Raw genomic sequence first — 19,990 nt, forward strand, 5'->3', positions numbered from 1 at the left:
GTATTGCAGATAGGGCCTCACAAGGACTGAGCAGAGGGGGAGAATCACTTCCCTTTCCTTGCTGGCCACCCTTTTTTTAATGCTGCCCAAAACACAGTTGATCTTCCAGGGCACAAGCATGTGCTACTGGCTCATATCCAGCTTCTCGTCCACCAGGACCCCCAGGTCCCTCTCTGCCTGGGCTGCTCTCAAGGAGATCTTCCCCCAGTTTGTATAAATCTGTCACCTCAGGAAAACATTCTTCATTTCCATAATGCAAACTATCAGACTAAATAGGAGAACTGAAAAATGCACAGGTATCTTCAATTTACACTAGCTAAAATTGTTGTTCTGGTATCTTATTGTGAGATTGGATTTTCATTTTCTTCTACTCAAATGAAAACAGGAAGATTCCCATCACTAACGTGGTAATATTTAATGTAAAAAGCCTTTGGTAACTCTTTGCATCACCTGCAAGTCAAGCTGGGAATAAGACTATTGGCTTTTTCCTTGCCAAAGCAGACTTATCATTCGGTACTTGTAAAGAGAAGTTTTATTCAACACTTACTGATGATAAGGAATCCGTGATGTGCGTGATACCCAGTTGTATACTTCTTGCAGGTGCATGCTGACAACTGCTTATGTAAAAAAGCATGAGGGTAATTTGTCTGCAGCTGGCATTTAGCTGAAACCAGGCCTGTGTGCATCTGCCTGTGAAGACACTGGTTCAGGATCTTGTATAAAACTGTTTCCTTTTCATGGTCATTTTTGAAAGCATGCTTTACCCCATATCAGTGTTCACGAGAGCCAAATAAAAGGTTAAGGAATTGCCCTCAAAGGAAACTCTTCATTTTTATTTAAATGAATACTTAATGAATCTAGTTAAGAACTACTTGCCCCAGGATATTTCTAGAAATATCTGTGAACACAAACCAGTAAAATTAAAATATTAAGTGTTAAGCATTTTATGGCTGGGGATAAAGCTTGTTTCTTACTGTAGTGTGCAATAAAAGAACCGCAGCAAGGCATGTGGCACATGGCTATTGGAAGGTGCCTGGTTGTGCAGCAGATGTAAAGCATGCAAGTCTCTTTAAGGCATAGATCAGCTCACCCACAGCTGGAAACTCCCCCCCTGTCCAGTCATCTGCTGGAAAAGGAAGGGTGAACACTGTTTCCGTAGGATTTTTGGTCTACCAGTTGAGCTTAAGCACGTTTGGGCTATTTGCTGTGCCTGCTATGGTGAAAGTCCTGGCCTATGTCTGGAGGAGCACAAGGCACTGAGCAGCAAACATTTCTACTCTATGTGGGGTGTAGGGGTGTTACTTGTTGTTTTGAAGAGTAGATGTTTATTTCTGATATTGATAGAAGAATTTAACAGGCATTTATTCTTAAGCATCTTCATGCCCACAAGATGACAGGTATGGATGGCATACTTCTCTGCCTCTCCCTTGATGCATGGAGAGGCAGAGAAGTATCAGCAGAGCTCACCTCTCAATCCTGATACCGCCCTTGCCCAGCTTCCCCTCTTGAAGATGAGGATGAGACTCAGGCTGCTGTGCTGGTTACTGGAGAAGGAGCGGCTTTAACAAAACACCTGCAGAGGACCATCACAAGGCAAAGGGCAGCTGGAGATAGCCAGGTATTCGCTGTGCTGTGGGGAATGGGGACAGTGCCATTGCCCCATGCTGAGATCAGCAGTACCTTCAAAAAAGAAAGCTACAAGATGGAAGCAGCTGTATTTTAGCCAATTTTTTTCTCACTCAGGCTATACAAAATGCTGATTTTTTTCTAATTCTCTGGAATTATCCAAGCAAAATGACATTACCAAAAAAAAACCAAACAAACCAAAAAACAACAAAGCCAACCAATCAAGAAAAAAGCCTACAAAAACAAACTAAAAAAGCACCCGGAAACAACATCAGCCTCATTCACTTCTATTAAACTGTGCCACTAAAGTTTCTCATTCTCCCCTATACCCTTTGTTCTACCTGCAGAGTGTAACCACAACGAAGGTTCCTTCAAGCACCCTACAGTGTCTGGCACCTTCTGTCTCCTTTTTCAAATCTCACTTCTCTCACTCTGCCTTTTTTCTTTCTTCCATAAACATGAAATTATTTTTCACTCTTTCTTCCTTCAGTCTTCATACTGGATTTCATTTTAATTTACTCGCTGACCTTTTCTCTTCTCCTGATGGTTTCTTATTGACTGTGATACACTAGAGACTAAATACCTCTTTTATGAGAGTCTCCCTGAGGCTTTCCCAGGCTTGCTTTTATTTTATCTTCCAGTGAAGTTTTGTATTTGTGAGATCAGTCCCAGCCAGTCTCACTGGAACCCAGTGAGGGGCTCATTACTGGTTCCGGAGGCACAGGGCTGATCACTGCTCTAGGAGGAGACTTTTAACAGCTCCATTTGACTTCAACAGCAATCTCCCTTGTTCATTTGAGGACATAATTCAAGTCAGAAGTCAGCAAACAAGTAATTGACCTAATTTTATTTATTTTTCAGGAGACGTGTCAGAGTTAATGGGGAACTACTTAAGCAATCCGAGGCAGAGTTGTGGTCTCATATTTTTAGTGCTTCATACGCTGGTAGGTACTGAATTCTGACGCAAAATGGTGATCATCCCCTGTATGTTCCTGCCAAAAATGCAAATCAGAAAATTTCACTGCACTGACATCATTTAAAGCACAAGTCAGAGAATTGTGTGTGGTGGGTTACATTCAACATACACCCTGTGTTTACAAACTAGATTTCTCATAACCTCCTTTCTACAGGCTCTTTACATTTCTCTTTCTAACTGCATAACTGTGTTTGCCTCTCTCACTACAAGCCCTTAGAGAGTGTGACCAGGTTCTGAAAGCCATAAATTCTGTGAATTTCATAATATCCTGAGAGATTACTGAAAATTCCTTCCATTCACTTTTTGTTTCAAACTATAAATAGAACCTTCTTTCTGCAACCAGTCTCCAAAGGTCACCTTACGATGTTTTGCTATTTCCCGTATTAGGCAGCAATGCTTTTCAGCTGACATTCCAACTTCAAGTCATGCATATGAGCATGATGTGAGCTTGCTGCAGACTACACTGAGAGGGCTGCAAACAAGACTACTGTATAATTGCTGAGAAGAATATCATCCATTGTCAAAAAGGGCACTTCATCCAACAAAATCTAGCTGCATGAATACAAGCGTCACCAAATGTTTGGTCCATGCTAAAAATATAGCACATTTATTAAAAATATATATTTATAAACATTGGTATGAACAGACACAGATGTTAAGCAAATGAGAAAGTTAAAATAACCACATACCACATTTCTCCCAACATCGCATCAGTTTTAGGCAGATCTTGCTCAATAGAATTGGTTTTTTTTTTGTTTTTTTTTTTTTTTTTCATGATTGCACCATATGTTCATTCTAAACAAAAAGCCTGTCAGATTCGATGTAAGTAAAAGCATAAACCAAGAGAAAAAATATCATTTGACCTAACAGACACGTGATCTGTGCTATGTAGCTATCATAGAGTTCCATCGTTGCAGGTATACAGTATACATTTTTAATTGTATATAGTGTACAGTTTCTTTTTTTTTTTCTTTTTTTTCCCTTTTCCCCCTTTTAAAATTGTGTTAAAATAACATAACCCAGGTGGATTTCTTCAAAGCTACAACTTACATAATTGCAGTCATGTTTCCCCCAAACCGAAAACCAAAGCGAAAGGAAGAGGGCAGGACAGAAGAGTTTAGCTTGTTACTGCGTGAAGAAGTCTTGTTAAATTAATTGTGCTTCAGCCTTCGCTGCCTGCAGGCAGTGCTTTTATGATGTGTTAATATAATACAGAGTCAATTCTGATTAAACAACTTGTCAATAGTCAGCAATGTTTGTTGTCACTCTTAATGGCCGTTTTATCTGTTCTATTTGCATGCCTGCTAGTTTACAGCGTTGTGTAAATGTACACAAAAATGATCACAATGAGGTTCAGAATTGTCCCAATAATTCCAAGCATCGCCAAGATGGTTTCTTCTTTGCTTTCCTTTTCTTGACTGCCTTTATCTTCTTCATTTCCACTAGTGATTACCATCTTGGTGGCCAGTTTCTTTATCCTCCCCTTCAGGATAATCTAGAATTGGGAAGAAGAACATTGGAACACATAGTTAGATTGTTTTTCTTAGCTTACATAAATGATGGAGGCAACTGCAGGATTTTTGCCTCTTAACACTGTATGTTAAGAATTCAGTTTAAAGTTTCACATTTTTCTCTAGCTATTTAGTAAATGCTTAATCGATAGTTCAGCTAGCCTGGAGATTTCTTACAACCCTCCACAACACCCTCTGTTTATCTGCTAGCCATCATTTACAGCACTTATCACTCATCTGCAACATTGCTATGAAGCTGGTTAGAAGTGCACCACCGAGATGTGACTTCCACCTGTGTCAGCGGGAACTTGGTTTGCATTAGAAATGCGGGAGACATTGGAGTTGCAGAAAGCCTGAATTTACACCTCGGTACCAAGGACTGAGTGGGTGAGAGAAACAGAAATGGGAAGAACTTTTTTCCTTTTTAATAGGAAAAACTACCAAAACCAGATATTTTGTCTTAGATATTTTGTCTTCTGCCAATAAGGAAGACAGCAGTGACTTTCCTCTAAATAATTCAAAGTAACAGCAAAACCAGAATAACATCCACCGTGGCTTTTATTTTCCTCATTCTTAATGTACGATGAAAAGTTCCTTGCAGTGCAGTGAGCTGAGAGGTATCGATCTGCCTGCAGGGAGGATACAGCCATTTCCTAAGCAGCAGCTCTAGCATCTGAACTGCTCAAAAAAGAAAAATCCTTCAGTTCTGGGACCAGCCCTGACTTCAGGCACTGCTGGAGCTCCCTTGGCGTGCCAGCCAGGTAATGAGACCTGGGTAAATGTTTGATCTTCAAATTAGAAATGGATAAATTCTATTCATCCGTGCTTGCATCCATCTAATGCTGTAAATTCAGATGCAACTAGAAAACCAGACTGCCCCAGAAAACTGAAGCAGGCTGGCTGTTTTCCCAAAGCAAACTGATCTGCCAGCAGCTGGGCTTGGGCTGTGTCCTGCTGTTATCTCTGTGGCTGCCCACCATATCCTGTGACCTTCCTGTGCCCCAACAGCTCCTGCCCACAGGAGGGTGCTGGCTGTAGAAGAAAGGAGGCACAACCTCTTCTCTTCTTCCTCTTGCAACTAACCCATGGACCAAAGCTGCTGGACTCCATGCAGCTTGGGCAGGCAGAGAAAAGTGAGCTGTCCAGAAACTGGCACATTTCCCCTAGCATCATAATTTGGGAACTCAGTTGTGCAGCCTGAGTGAGGTCCTTGTTCATGTATCTGTGGTACAACAGAGTGCAAAAGGGATGGAAAGATCTGGAAGAGTGGAAATCCTCCATCAGAGAGAATGGGAGAAAAAAAGAGGGAGTCCAGACAAAACAATGTGTTTGTTTTGTCTACCAGTTGTTCACATACAGGGCAGCAACTGCTGCTGACATCCTTGCAAGGACTGGAATCTCAGCAGGTACTGATGATGTAGAAGTGATTAACAGTGAGTAAGGCAGGAGCGGGGGTCTGCGGAGGTGTCACCAGCCCTTGTATTAGCATTTACGTGCTTTGCCTTGGCGTCACCCAGTGATTCAGCAGAAAACAAGGCAATTGGTAACCTGGATGTACTCACAGCAAAGCTGTGACTTCTAGAGGGATGCTGCACCAGACATCAGAATGCTCTCATCCCACAGGTCTGCTGTTAATCTGACCCAGCGGGGCAAAGCTTCAGGGGCACTGAGCACCTCCCAGGGCAGGCTGGCTCCTGATTCCTTTCCAGCCCTCACACACTGCTCCCTGTGTTCTTCCAGCTACTCTCACTTGCAACTCTTCCTGTTGGACCTCCTCTAGCAGCAGATGGGCCTTGCCATATTTGCCTTCAGCTGGTTCTTGGAGGAGTCCAAGTGTTCCACCTTTTGCTCAGTTCTGCTTTGCACCTAGCAGGTGCTTTCCCAGCTTACAGCATTGCCACTGCACAATCAGTGATACCTAGACAGGAAAACTGGCTCTGGGAAGTCCCAGGAGAATTCCTGTGAAAGCCATTTGCTTACCTCACAACCCAATGCATTGAATCCACACGGATGCAGACCACAAACCCACATCCCTAACTGTACCATAGTCACGCTCTCTCAATAGCCAGGACATGGTCCCTCTGGTCAATGTCTGCATTCCACTATTTGTTTGAAAAGCCAAGTGGAATCACGATCAGAACACAGATCCCAAGCCTCAAACAAGAGGATTTGAGGAGGCACCTCCAGCTCCTGCAGAAACATCATGACAGCTGAGCATCCTGTAAGCCAAACCCCTCAGTCTCTGAAAAAAGCCGAAGAAGATACACTGATTAATTTGTTGGCCTGCCTGCATCCAATGGTTTAGGCAGAGTTAACCACTCAGCCTCAGCTGGGGTGGATTTCCAAACACCCTGCACCAACCAATCTGGGTTGGTCATGACATCTACACCACACATGCTCGGTAATTTTATTTCTAGGACTGATGTGAGCAGAGGCAGCTGGAAGGCATCAGAACCCCTACTATGAGCAACTCATCTTCTAATAAATTCAAAGTGTGCAGCATGCAATTAAAGCGTCAGACTCTTTCCTGCAGGACACTGCAAATCCTAAAATTAACGTAGATCTTAAAAGTAGCTAAATAATTCACAAAAGAAAAAGTATATCAAAGACTATTAGTTATAAAGAAAAGCCCTCTGGCTTAGGAAGTCCTTGAGTTGTGATTTATTTATTTATTTATGTTTTTGAAAGCCTTGAAAGTATTCTAGGGAAGTACTGCCAGATCTTTGCCTTTTCAATAAAATCTTTCCCATGTAACCACTGCTGGCAGCCTATGATAGAAGGGTCCCCAGGCTGCACAATCTCTAAGCTGAGGTCATGCAATCATTTTTCTTGTTCATTGCAAGTTCTAATAATTAGCAAGGAGATACTGAGTTTCCTTGGAGGGATTACTCCAGTGCGAATACACCACTTGCTATTTCATGCCTAACCTATGCTATGAGAGAGACTACAGTGGGCTTGGTATTAGAAGATGCTTAACATTCCAACCGGACAAGATCAGGACCAAATACAATTATATTAGCGCTTTGCCAAATACAGGGCTGTTGAATTAAGGTAAGCTTTGACTTTGAACTGTGAGGAGACCAGAATCAAAATGACTTTTCCACATTTATGGAGTGACCTTGGGAGACAAGGAGTGCTCTCCTGATGCCAGACTCAAGCTTTTCACCTTCACAGATCTCATGCTCAGAGGGGAATTTTGGCTGGCTGCATCTTGCAGGTGTCTTTTGCTACAGGGAAAATAGTTCCCGACACTTTTAATATAACATCCCTAATTAGTGAAAAAAAAAAGTAATCAAAATCTTTTCGCTTTCCAGGTACCTTTTTTCAGCCTTTATTGTTCCCCTCTGGAAACTGATTTCATTTATTTGACATTGTTTCATGTTTTAAGATTCTTATGACACATTGCTCCTTTTGTACTTTTTTCTTATGGGACTTCATGCTTGTCAGAAACACTCCTTTTCCTTGCCCAGATATGCTGATCAATACAGAAGGAATAGAAAGCACTAGACAGACCATTTCTTTAATAGTGATCCTCCTTATTTAAGTAGTACTTTGTTAGGTAAGTGACCTCTTGCCTTATCAAAATGAACGTGCTTCCTATACCATTTTTCAAGTTTCATAATTAACCTGGTATCAGCCTTTTGAAAAGATACACGGTCTGTAAAGATATACACAAAAAGTTATGTATTCTGTGTATTCTGCTTTGCACAGGGACAAGGACAGCTCAGTGGTTATAGCACTACTCTGATATTCACCTCTTTGAACTACTATTGACTTTGTACATATCTAGGGAATATCACCTTATGTCCCACTGCCTCAACTTCTAATCCTTGGGATTCTTTCTCAGTCTGTGCTGGGAAATGACCCATAGAAACAGCAACGCCTTTCAGAACAGGGTGATGTTAACATGAACAATCAAGTTTAACTATGTTATAAAGCACACCCACCGCCATCTTCATGGATCCATAGGTCTCATTGCATGCTGATATTGTAAGTAGTCCTGTGGACTAGACACAGCATTTCTAGCAAGAGGAAATAACCGTTCCTTATCTCCTCTCCCTCAGCATGAGCCGTTAGTGAGCTGAAGGTGATGGGGCAGCATCAGGGCTTTGGAAATTGTGGCAGGGAGTGCATTTTTGTTATTTTACTGCAGTACCTTTGTCAAGTTGAAGGTGCAAAGCACATCCCTCGTGAGGTACCTGCCTGATACATCTGACAGCTTTTGAACACACTGGCTCCTTGACTTGCTCTTGACAAAGCTGAGCAATCTGCAGTTATTTTGCTTGTAGGTCACTACTGACAAAGCGCCCATAAGGCTGCAAGCTGCACAGCTGGGAGGAGCACTGCGCCCAGATATCAGAACAGGAGAGAAGTGTCTGAACTCTGCTTAGACCTGTATGGCTGGCCTGTATGACCCAGTGCTTTGACAAACAGGAATGGGAATTTCTGCAAAGCTCCCAGGGTCAGGTGCTGAGCAGCCTCCCTGCTGCTCTTAGCCCAGCCACCTCCATTTACAGCAGCTGAGGAGCTGGCTTCTAATCATCAGCCTAGCTTGAATATCATTGGGCACAAATTTTGTATTCTTAATACATAATCACAGACAATCACCAGCCAAACTGTTCTGATACTTAAACTTGTTTATAGTCCCCAGGCTATTAGTTGTGATGACACATTAACAGATAAGAGAGCTTTAATTTTCTGGGGATAGTTCCGCCCTCCGGGGATAAGAAACACAGCAGAAACTTGTTTTGATTAGCAAACTGAAGGACGCACAGAAATCATACAAAGCAGAGTGTGAATTCAGCTGCTGCTGGAACTGCCACCTTCCCTTTTTGCACATAGAAGAACTCCAGTTACCAGAGGAGAAGAGGTTTAATCCCACTTGTACAACACAAAGAAGAGTTTTGTTGCTTTCCTCGTAACAAGTTTTTTTAACCTCATTTTCCTCCAAGCACAGATGTAGGACAGCTGCACGCTCACAGAATCATAAAGGTTGGAAAAGACCACTGTTGTCATCTACTCCAACTGTCAGCCTATCGCCACCATGCCCACTCACCATGTCCCTCAGTACCACATCTACCCTTTCCTTGAACACTTCCAGGGACGGTGACTCCACCACCTCTCTGGGCAGCCTATGCCAATACCTCACCACTCTTTCTAAGAAGAAATTTTTCTTAATATCCAACCTGATATCCAATTAAGATCCAATCTCATCTCCCATCCTGCTCAGGACAGCCCCTGGGCAGGATGCTGAGCAGTGCATTCCAATGTGTGTTGCACTGCTGCCAGTGGGAGGAAGGCAAAGCCAGCAGAAACATTTGTGAGTATCAGCAGCCCTGGCATCCTTTTTCCAATAAGGATTACATTGCCATATTCTCAATTCTGTGACGACTTTGTACCAGATACAGTCCTTGTGACATCTTGAATTGGATCTGTCCTCCCCAACTTTCACTCACACACTATGCTGTTAGCTGCCAGTCATGATACTGCTCAGAGAGGCATCAGCAGCTGCAGGAACACCCATCTGCATTTATTTGCAGAGCTGGATTTCACAGCACTGAAAGGTATCATATGAATGCAAGATAAAGCTGAGAGAAGGAAAAGCAAGAGAGAAACTTTTAGACCATTAAAAAAGCTTCAAAAAAATCCCTTCAGCCAGAGCAGTCTGTACAGGCAGTGCATTATGTATAACAGCAGATGAATCAAAGTGGGAAGAGCAGAAACTAATACTGAGCAACAATCAGAAAACCTTACAAAAGCAGAGACCTGTCCAAAAGGAAAGGGAGGGGAGGCAAGGAAAGGTGCCCAGGGAGAGGTGTTTCTTGTAGAGAAAAAAAGATCAGAAAAAGCAGAAATGTGAGCTCAGTTCAATAACATCTCCCCAACAGTGAGCACAGAAACCAGTGTCTACAGCTAACAGATGTCTCAGCGGAGAAAGGAGAAGCACTTATGTAGTGCTCCAGCAGGAAAGCGAACCTACGTCATCCTGCTGCTGTGCTGGCAGGTTTCAGGCAGTGGGAAATACATGCTATTTATAGCTCCATAGCCACGATATCACCAAGGGCCTCAGCAGTGTTAGACCTCCTCTCCAATAACGGAGGGCACTCCACAACAGTGAGGTTTTTCTAAGAGGGCAGAATTCAAAGCAGCAATGTATTACAGGGCTCACCCTGGACCCCACTATGGGTCAGGTCCCATAGATGCTCTGGCGGCTGTTTTTGTCCCCAAGGCAGCTCAGGGACTCAGGAAAGGTGGAGGATTTTCCTTCTCCCTCCTTCCTTCTTCTCATTTCTGTCTGAAACCATGCATCACCCTGCTGTGCTCAGGATATAAAAGCTCTATTATAAAGAGACTGGATATTTTGAATATGAGCATCCCTATCTCAGAAATGAAGCTACAGTTTCTATCAGAATAATTATCCTTAAACACCAAGCTACTGCTGGAGGCTCCCCTTTAATTCCTCTGTGCAGAGGCTTCTATGCACAGATTCAAAAATAGCCTTCAGCTCCACCTGCAGCATGGATTAATGAAGCTTCATGTGTCCTAGTATGTGAAAGAAACAAAACTGATCAAAGGCCGCCCTTCAACCTACAGCCCTCTCCTCTTAGGTATAAGACACCCTATGAAAAATGATTACTGATCAAAACTAGCGAGTTACTTCAAATAGAACTGGTAGTATATATGATTCTAATTCCAAATTTCACAAACCCAGGGATGGTGAATTTTCTGGGTTGGCTCAAGCAGTGGTTACGTTTCTGTATTCTTATCAACTTAGAGTGGCTTATTTCTTGTTCACAATCCATTTTTCTGATGCACAGCACTGTGCTTGGTTGCTCGGTGCTGATGCTCAGAAATGTTTCATTCTCAGTTGGTGCCACAGCATATTTGTCATTCTCATCCTTTAAATACTTGGTATTTCTTTTCAGATTTCTTGAGTTCAAAGAGTATTTCCTCCCTTCTGCTGTTCCATTAGTCAACCCTGATACTTTCTATCAGCAGTAAGAATGGGAGAATGATGAGAATTAAGCTTCTTTTTCTTTACATGAATCTTTCTACAATGTATTCAAATGTACTAGTTCTAAAAAACAACTGACATTGCTTGTGCTCCAGTTTCAAACAATTTATTGCTCTGCTGTTTGCAGCTACTTTAACTCCTGACTATGAAGGCCTATGTACCCTGGAGGCATATGGGTGCCGAACTGCACTTGGGTTGCTGGTGCAGCATGGAGCTGGAGCTAAGTGCCATGTCTCCAGGACAGCACAGAGAACTTAGTGCTGAAACATAAAGGTTGCATATTGTGTATATCATGGTGGAGAACAGACCCTTCATGTCCCAGACTTATCTAGCATTTGCTTAGCGCTGTCTTTCAGAGCCCAAAGGGCTCCTTCCCCTGTAGAAATAGCCTCAGTGTGGAAGGAGAAGACAAATATAATCACCAGCAGGCCTTTGGTGTTTCATCACTGGCTGCTTCTTCACCCTCAGGACTTAGCTAGCCACAGTGCTCATTTCCCAGGTCTGCTGTATAGGATTTCTGGGACAGACCAAACACGCTGTGGTACTAATGAGAATAAGCATAGCCAGATCTAAGCTAAGTGTCCCCTTGCCATTAGCTGATGCCAAACATACACAGCACGAGTCTACAGCAAAGCTTACCTCTGTACCTAACCAGAGTCCAAGGATCTGCAGGTAAAGGACTTTCTCTGCCATAGGGAACATCTCTTGGATTTTTTTTCTCTAATTTTGTTTAATTACTTTCTGAATTCAGGTCAACTTCTTGTTTTCTATTGAGCACTGTCTAGCAATGAGCTCAGAACATAATTAAGGAACACCTGAAAAATCATCCACTTATTCTTTAAATCCGCTACTTTACTCCTAACGGTGTAATTTGAGACAGTGCATAATTGTATTTCAGACTGCAGGGCACCTAGAATACTTTAAATCTCCTACCATATCCCTGCAGTCATCTTTTTGGAAGGCTAAAAAATCCTATTCTACTTGTTCCTCACACAAAATCAATATCATGCTTTCAGTTATCTTTCTTGCCTTCTGCAGTGATGCTGAGGGGTTTTTGAGTAACAGAGGACATAATGTCGTCTTTGGATTCTTTCATTACCATGAAGCTTGTGTGCTATGCACTCTGAAGATGCACTGTCCTTACTCCAAAGATTTTATCATTTATACAGACCAAGTCTGGTAGAGGGGACACTTTTCATTCAAAAGAAACAAAAAAAAGAAAGAAAAAAACACAGGAGGGATAGGAGAAAAAAAGAGGAGGTTAACATCTCTCCCGTGCTCCTGAAACTATCACAGAATAAATATTTGAAGGCAGATCTCTCAGTCCTTTGCACATCTTTCCTGAGCTTAAAAAAGAACTTCTGAACACTAGTGTGACCGTCCCTGCATTCTGGTTATATCCTATGGGTATCAGTTCAGAGCAATTCAGATGACTCTTTGGTTCCTACCTTTGAATAGCCATGTTTGGCAGTGTCCATTCTTATTATTGGATATTCTGAGAAAGAAGAAAAGAAATAAAACCACCTAACTGTTAAAAACCTTAAGATTTGTATCTTTGTCCCAGTAAAAATGTCATTAACTGAAACAGCTTAATGAATAATGTGTTATAGAATCTCTTTCCATCATTTTAGACCTCAGCACTTAATTTTCTACTTCAAAGGTACCTGCAGGGTTCTCTTTTAGGAGGAAAAAAAGTTGAGACCCTGTAAAAGGAAAGATACAATACTCAAGTATCATGAAAGACTGGTCTCCCCCATCTGCCAGAAGGCACATAACCTCTGCCCTAAGAAATTCAAAGAGCTGCCCTCACGCCGCTGCATGTTGGAATGGAAACTGAGCCGCTTCAGAAGAAATATTACAAGGAGGAAAAGTTACACACATTTATCTTGCCTTGGCTATACATTATCTCTAAATTCTGCCAAGACCAGAAGATAATTTGTCCTCTAATGGATCAATCTACCCCGAGGATTAGTTCTTCAAAATGGAGCTCAGAAGTGCCTCCTCCTTCAAAAAAACCCAAAACCTTGAGGAATATAACATATGAGCTTCCTCAGAAAAAAGCTGTTAGTTTGTGGGTCTAGAAGTCTAAATGATATTTGGAAACTGATGATTATTTTTGCCACATTTAAATCTGCTAAATGTATCTGTGAAATATGTAAATATTAGATTTTATGCAAGGAGCACAGTGGCAATTTTATTGCAACTGTAGTAGCCTGATATCAGTAATGACTAAAGTGTTATGCGTCTGAATATGTACTCAGTTTTAATTGGTAAGTTGGAAAACAAAATTACATTTATTGTATTTTTTCCTGCTTAATTAATCTCTGCTTAAATGATCTGTGCAGAACCTTTGACATGAGTTTCAAATGACAGTTGAAATGACACTGACGGTTGTCAACAAAAAAGTTCCAATAGCAAAATGCTGCGTTTACTTTTCAAAAATAAATAGTTTGTATAATAAATTTGCAAAGATCAGTCAAAAAAGACTTAACTAAACGTGATCCAGCATGGAGTCAGCCTTCTTCTGTTTGTGTATTGCCAAGCAGTTTGTAACTAACCAATGTTCTACTCAGCAAACAACAGATTCATTCAGTGCACAGTGCATTTGCCATAGGACAGGATAGAAAATGGCTTTTGTTTGCAGTCTTAATTATTTTTAATGAAGAACATAAAGTTGGCTGGAGAGAGCAAAAAGGAGCAGCAGTCCTATGTCTACAAGACTGAGATGCTTCCCTGAGGAAAGGGACAACTCCCTGACAACACTGACAACACTGCACGAAAGTTCTGTAGACTTCATTTTCTATGAGCCTACCTTGCGCTCAAGGGCTTAAATATCTGCATCAGAGAACTCTGGCCATTGCAGTGGAAATGCATGGCCTCATGCAGTATGTGCTGCTAGTACTCTAAAAAAATTAAATTGGGCTCTCAGAATTACAGGTACTTGTAATCTTGTCTTTCCTGCTGTACAATACCACATGTACAAGAAAAAATTATACCTAGAATTGTTATTAAGACACTATAAAGGTATCTAAGTCAGTGTTTGCACACAGCAAGGACCTGCAATGTGGAACACCATGGAATGCCCCAGCGGGAAATAGCTTTGCCTTCACAGCAGAATTTGAGCTATGCATTGAACAGCAAAAAGTAAATCAGGTATTGAACTCACAAACTGTGTCATCTATTCTGTACACCATGCGAGACTCCAATCCTTTGCAAAAATAGCCTTTGACTGATGTACCTGTGCAAGGTGGCAAATTAATGGAGCTGGGACAATTTTACTTGCAGCATTTTTTATTTTCAAGTGCTGAGCTGTGCAACCTTGATAATGTTCTTTTCACATAGTGTTTTGTGTGTTATTATTACCTATCTCAGCCTTAATTTAAAAATAGAGCACTTTTCTGTTGAATGCCCCTTTTAGGACACATTTGGAGCTAACACTTGAAGGTGCTGATAACCTGGCATTCAGGCTATTGGCTCCGTAACAGCAGTCAGCATCCAAACTCTGAAAATTTCGGAACTTCTTTCCAAGTTTTAGAACAGGTATTCCAAAAGTGAGGCAACAGAAAATCCCTGGCTGCTTTTAAAATGTTAGAATTAACTTTGGTAGAATAATGTAATCGGAAGAAGAAGTCAGTTTCTAAAACAAAGTTAGCAAAGTAGGATAGCACTCCAGGCAACCAACTCCCACACCTTTTATCATCATCATTAGTCATTTTTATTGCAGCAGCATGCGGCAACCCCTGCTGACGTCTGGGCTAGAAACCAGACAAAGACAGCAAGAATGATCCTTAGCCCAACCAGATTACAAAATTACAACAGAACGGTGTATGGGAAGGTGGGGGAAAAAGAGCAGAAGGTTGAAGTAATTCGCTGAAGGTCAACCTACACATTCTCAGGAGGCCCATGCACTGACCTGTGGGAGCAGCTCTCCCTTTGGCTTGTAAGAAGAGTGAGCATGGTGTGAAAGAGAGGTGAATATTCAACTTCCTAAGATCCTGGGGAAACATCCCAACTGTGCAAGCAAGCACAGGTGACAGCTTATCTCTGCGTGGCCACAGGTGGAGCTCTCTAGCACAGCAGAGAAATGAGATTCAGGGTGGAAAATGTCCTGATTAACTTGCCCAGTGCTTGGACAGAACCATAAGGATGGGCACTAAAGAAAGAAGCAGCACTTCATTTATTTTGTGTGATATAACATAGAATAATAAAATGGGTGATATGTGGAAGGAACCCTGGAGTCGTCTGGTCCCAACTCACTGCTCAAGCAGGGTCACCCAGAGGTGGCTACCAAGTACCACACTCAAATAGAATTTGTCTTGATGTCCATCAAAGGAAAACATAGCAAAATTATTACATTTATCTCCCTAAATCCTTAAGAAGAATTAACAATGTGAAATTGAGTACTCTTAAGTGTAAGAAAGCAGTAAAATATTTTCAGTTTTTTTTTGTGGTTACTTTCTTGAACATTTTTTAACATCTCCAAGAGTGGAGACTCCACAGCTTCTTGAGGCAGCCTCTGTCAGTGACTGATTGCCCTCATAGCAAAAACATGTTTCCTAACGTTCGGAGATTTCCATTGCTCAGCAAAGGATGTCACCTTGCATATGCAGCAAAACCATCTGTATTTTTTAATTTTTATTTATTTATTTTGCTTGAGCTTATCCCTATTGGTTTTAAAAAGATACAAAAGATCTGGCTATCGACTGAGGAGATTATTTGCATATGTCTTCTGTACAGTATGTATAACCCAATACTCTAACGTAGTGCCACTAATTTAAAACAATGCCTGTATGAAAAATGAATAAAACTGAGAACACAGCCACACATAAAACTGATAAATTTTCACTGTTCTCTAATAGTGTGTTCAGTAGCATACTGGTAACCTCTGTTAAGGATTTAGGGAGATAAACATATATTTTTCTGTATTTTCCTTTGGTGGACACTATGCCAAATTTTATTCACAAAACATTAAGCAAAATCACTGTTAAGAGGAAAGATAATATTTATTTATGTTCCTAGAACTGAGAGCCAAGTTTAGCCCTATTTTTTGACATATAATATATAATAGTCTTTAAAAATGTTGCTTGCAGTAAAGAGGCTGCTAATAATAAGTAAAATATTCCTAGTATATAAATTGTACAAAATTAGTCAATGAAAATGATTTTAAGTCCCACAGTCCATGTAAAGTACAGTGAGACCACTAAGTCCCATGAACTGGTGTGGTAAGTAAAAGAAGAGCAACACAGCTAAGAAACAGTGGTTTCATAAATCTCAATTTTCAAAATCAAGTGTTTCAAAATGAAGAGTCTTCTATTTGTTCACACAGAACTGTTTTCTATTCTAACTGTTATGCCTATACCTGTAGGTCTGATGCTTTCCCAGTTAAGATACTTCACTAACATTTGTAATGTATCTGGCTCTACTCATATTTTTTAAAGCCAGGTGGTTCTGGAAGGTGGAGTTTATCCACATCTCTTCCCATTCCATGCTATAATAAAGTGCTGATGTGTACTGGGATAATGTGGCTGGAACAGTGAGAATGCCAGTATAAAAAAAAAAGAAGCTTGTGGCCAGAGACCAGATAAAACGCAAGTGGAACAGCATTCTTCAGGCTCTGGTGAGAGGACGAACTTTCAGTCACAAAACAGAACTGGGCAATGAGCACTATTCATAGAAATGATATTAAGATTGTTCCTGCTCACAACTTAGGAAAGTTCTAGGGATAGGAAAAGATGTACAAGGCTCCAAAACTTACATATCTGGAACTGGATAATATTAAATATTAGCCTGCATATAATAATATGTATAATAATATAAATATTATAAATATTAGTTTCGGCTGAAAATTGTGATTTGAATTTTCTATACTGTAAGAAATTCATCTGGTTTGGCTTAACTAAGAAGGAAATAAATTGCATCCTCCTCAAAGTACAAATCAGTGCTAGTTCAGTTATGGATTGAGAAATTATACATTTTACCATACACGGGCAGCGGTAAACATAACTGTGTGTATAATGGAACCACAGCATTCCTAGATCTTAGAACCTGCCTGTAACATAGACTGAACAGGAACCTGTACTGACTAATGTTAGATGTGAAAATAAGACCACGTGATTGAAGAACTGAGAGTGCAAAGTACCTTAAAATACAGAGCCACTCCACCACTCATCCAGGAAAAAACTGAGTCAGAATAAGATGAAATACACTATTTAAAATCCCGGAGCTTCCCTGGCTTCAGGGAATCAAACTTTCTTGGTTTTGGAATCAATTCCCTACTCTTTGGACCACACTGTCTCCCTGGACCATCTGGTTTAAACTGATGCAGTTCAGCTTCTGTTTATACCAGTTGAAGTCTTGCAGCATAAGCTTTTTAACAAGTCACTTTACAGCACCAACAATTTAATTCATCTTAACAGAAATACAGAAATAGAAACAGTAAAACGTCTTTTGACCTTTGCTGTTGGCTATATTCAAACCCATGCAATAAAAAGAGCAGAGAGGAAATTTAGGACATATGCTCAAGATGATGAAAAAAACGTTTGGGTATATAACACAGTACACTGAAGAAACCATTCAAGAACAATTCATCCTGCTGAAAATATTATTACCATAAGGCTGCCAGGGTCAGTGCCATCTCAGATTATGCACTGTACAAGTGCCAGCCATAAAAGAAGACCCACCCACAGGCCCTATACTCTTGAGCAGGAGTCACTAAACACGAGCAATTGATCTCTTCTTGATAGCTCTGGAGACATCAAGAAGAGCACAAAAATAAAAATAAAAATATAATAATAATAATCATCATCGTATTATTTTGCTAAATAAGAAGATGTCAGTGCAGAGTGAATCAACATCAGTATTTAATGAAAATAACACAAATCAGAAAAAAATCTCTTGATACAGAGGAAAGCTCAAAAGATTCCCATTTGCTTTTTTCTCCAAAGACTTCCCAGCTGGCTAAAAGTACTTATACAAGCCTGTCTAACTTAAGAATTCAAACTAAGTCCAATTATGTCTATCTTATCTGTTCTGATCTACTCCTAAATGCTACTGATATGGCTAACTTAGCGGACACTTGTTCTTCTCACACTCTAAAGCCAGTCTTTCATGTTGATCCTGGAAGCCATGCTGAGCATGCTTTGGATCTGACAGGGAATATCCTTTTGTCACCCAGAGACTTATTTCTGTTGAGTTCATTATGGGCATTGCTTTGCTGCAACCACAAACAGGTCATTGTTACACCAGGCTATGCATCTGAGGAACCCTTTCAAGTTGCAGTCAGACATTAGAACCATACTTTTCAACTCCTTAGACTTCTAGATACTAAACACAGCCCAATAATTCATGTAGAAACTCTATGAAGCCACTGCTGACTGAAACACAGCCAGCTCTGGAGTGAGGCACCAGTAGTTACAAATGAAACTGTCGTGTCAGATAGTCCAGAGGAGAGGATATATATATATTTTTTTTTCTTAAGAGAAAGTGTATGACAACATTATATAGCAAAATATCTCATGAATCAAAAGACATAACCATTCTTTGCCAAAAATTGGAAGCCCTAAAATGTATAGCTCTATGTTAGTACAGCAATTATATTAGTTTTCCCATGCTTTAAAAACCCCAGACAAAAGTTTAATGCTTCTGATTTTTCTTTTTAAGCATATACTAAGATTTACACTAGATGAATTCCAATTTAAAACTTCCAAAGGCTTGACAGCTGTGTCAAAGAAGAAAGGTTTCTCACGGTACATGCTTGTGGGTTGATTTTAATAGTAAACATTTTCTTTCCAAAGGTCCAATATTTATATTCATTTTATTATTCAAAAAATCTGTGGTAAAAAATAAATAAATAAATAAATAAAAAAAAAATCTGTTTGCATCAAAATTGCATTTTCTCATATTTTCTTGCCCATAGTTCATGGTTCTTTCTTTGAGTTGATTCCAATTCTTATTGTTCTTCCCCAGTCCACCGGGGATTGCTTGGAGAGTGCAAGCCCAAATAGGAATTAGCCACAGGCAGGGGTGCTGCAGGTAGCTTCAGAGCAAAAAGCACTGCTGCAGGTCCCCGTGTCTGGGGAGGAAAGGAAGACAGATACAGGCTGGTAGAGTTCTTTCAAGAGAAATCTTAGGGCTTTACAACTCAGAGCTCTATTCAAGCCCACACAGATAATCCAAGAAACAAGCTTTTTATGAAAACCCACTGGCAGTGTTTTACTCTGAATAGCACTTCTTGGACTACAAATGTCAAAAGTATCTCAGCAGTAATGCATTTGGAGGCTGGCCTTGGGAAACTCTTCATAAATATCTGTCAGTAAGGCTGGGTAACTTCCCTCCTCTGATGAAGTCATCCACTCTGGTCACAGCTGCACTTCCCCCGGGGCTAAAGTAAACGTTACTGAGGAGGAAAAGTGCACGACTTATAAATGCACAGCACTACACCACATGCAGGTATCTGCAAGTAAATAAGAACAGAATAGATTTCTCATAAACATCTGCACACACACCATGCTCCACCATCATCATGACCATGTTATTCTCAACATGCTTCACAGCCAGGGACAGGGACAAACACTCCCACACCAAACATGCAATAACATTTTTTGTATATGCACCTCCTGACAGGTGGTAATTGCTAAATCTTCTCATAGGTGTCACACTGCCTGGTCTCAAAAGCCACAATCCCTCCATTAGCACAAGTGTGTGTTGCCTTTCTTCTGTTTCCTTATTCTTTATTTCTTGTAAATGTTAATAGTTTTTTGTTGTTCTTTGTTGTCTTACTGTCCAAACCATAGTGCTAGAATAACAGTAGTCTTCTCATCTAAGAGACATTTACATCTACTTGGACTTAATTGTTTCATTATA

General features: G+C 40.7%; 1 protein-coding gene across 6 annotated transcripts in view; it reads right to left on the reverse strand.

Annotated features, from left to right (window-relative positions):
* Positions 1-1,870: 1,870 nt before the first annotated feature.
* Positions 1,871-19,990, reverse strand: part of TUNAR (transmembrane neural differentiation associated intracellular calcium regulator) — a 144,195-nt gene continuing 126,075 nt past the window's right edge. For 4 of the 6 annotated variants that reach the window (XM_072338705.1, XM_072338709.1, XM_072338706.1 and 1 more), the window contains one exon: positions 1,874-4,097. In XM_072338705.1, the coding sequence (XP_072194806.1) occupies positions 3,912-4,097 (186 nt within the window). In that variant the 3' untranslated portion in view covers positions 1,874-3,911. Of the gene's footprint in view, positions 4,098-19,990 lie in introns of all 6 variants that reach the window. The other 2 variants (XM_072338710.1, XM_072338711.1) reach the window with 1 other exon arrangement.

This window comes from Excalfactoria chinensis, chromosome 5 (assembly GCF_039878825.1).
Source record: "Excalfactoria chinensis isolate bCotChi1 chromosome 5, bCotChi1.hap2, whole genome shotgun sequence".
Taxonomy (NCBI): Eukaryota; Metazoa; Chordata; class Aves; order Galliformes; family Phasianidae; genus Excalfactoria; species Excalfactoria chinensis.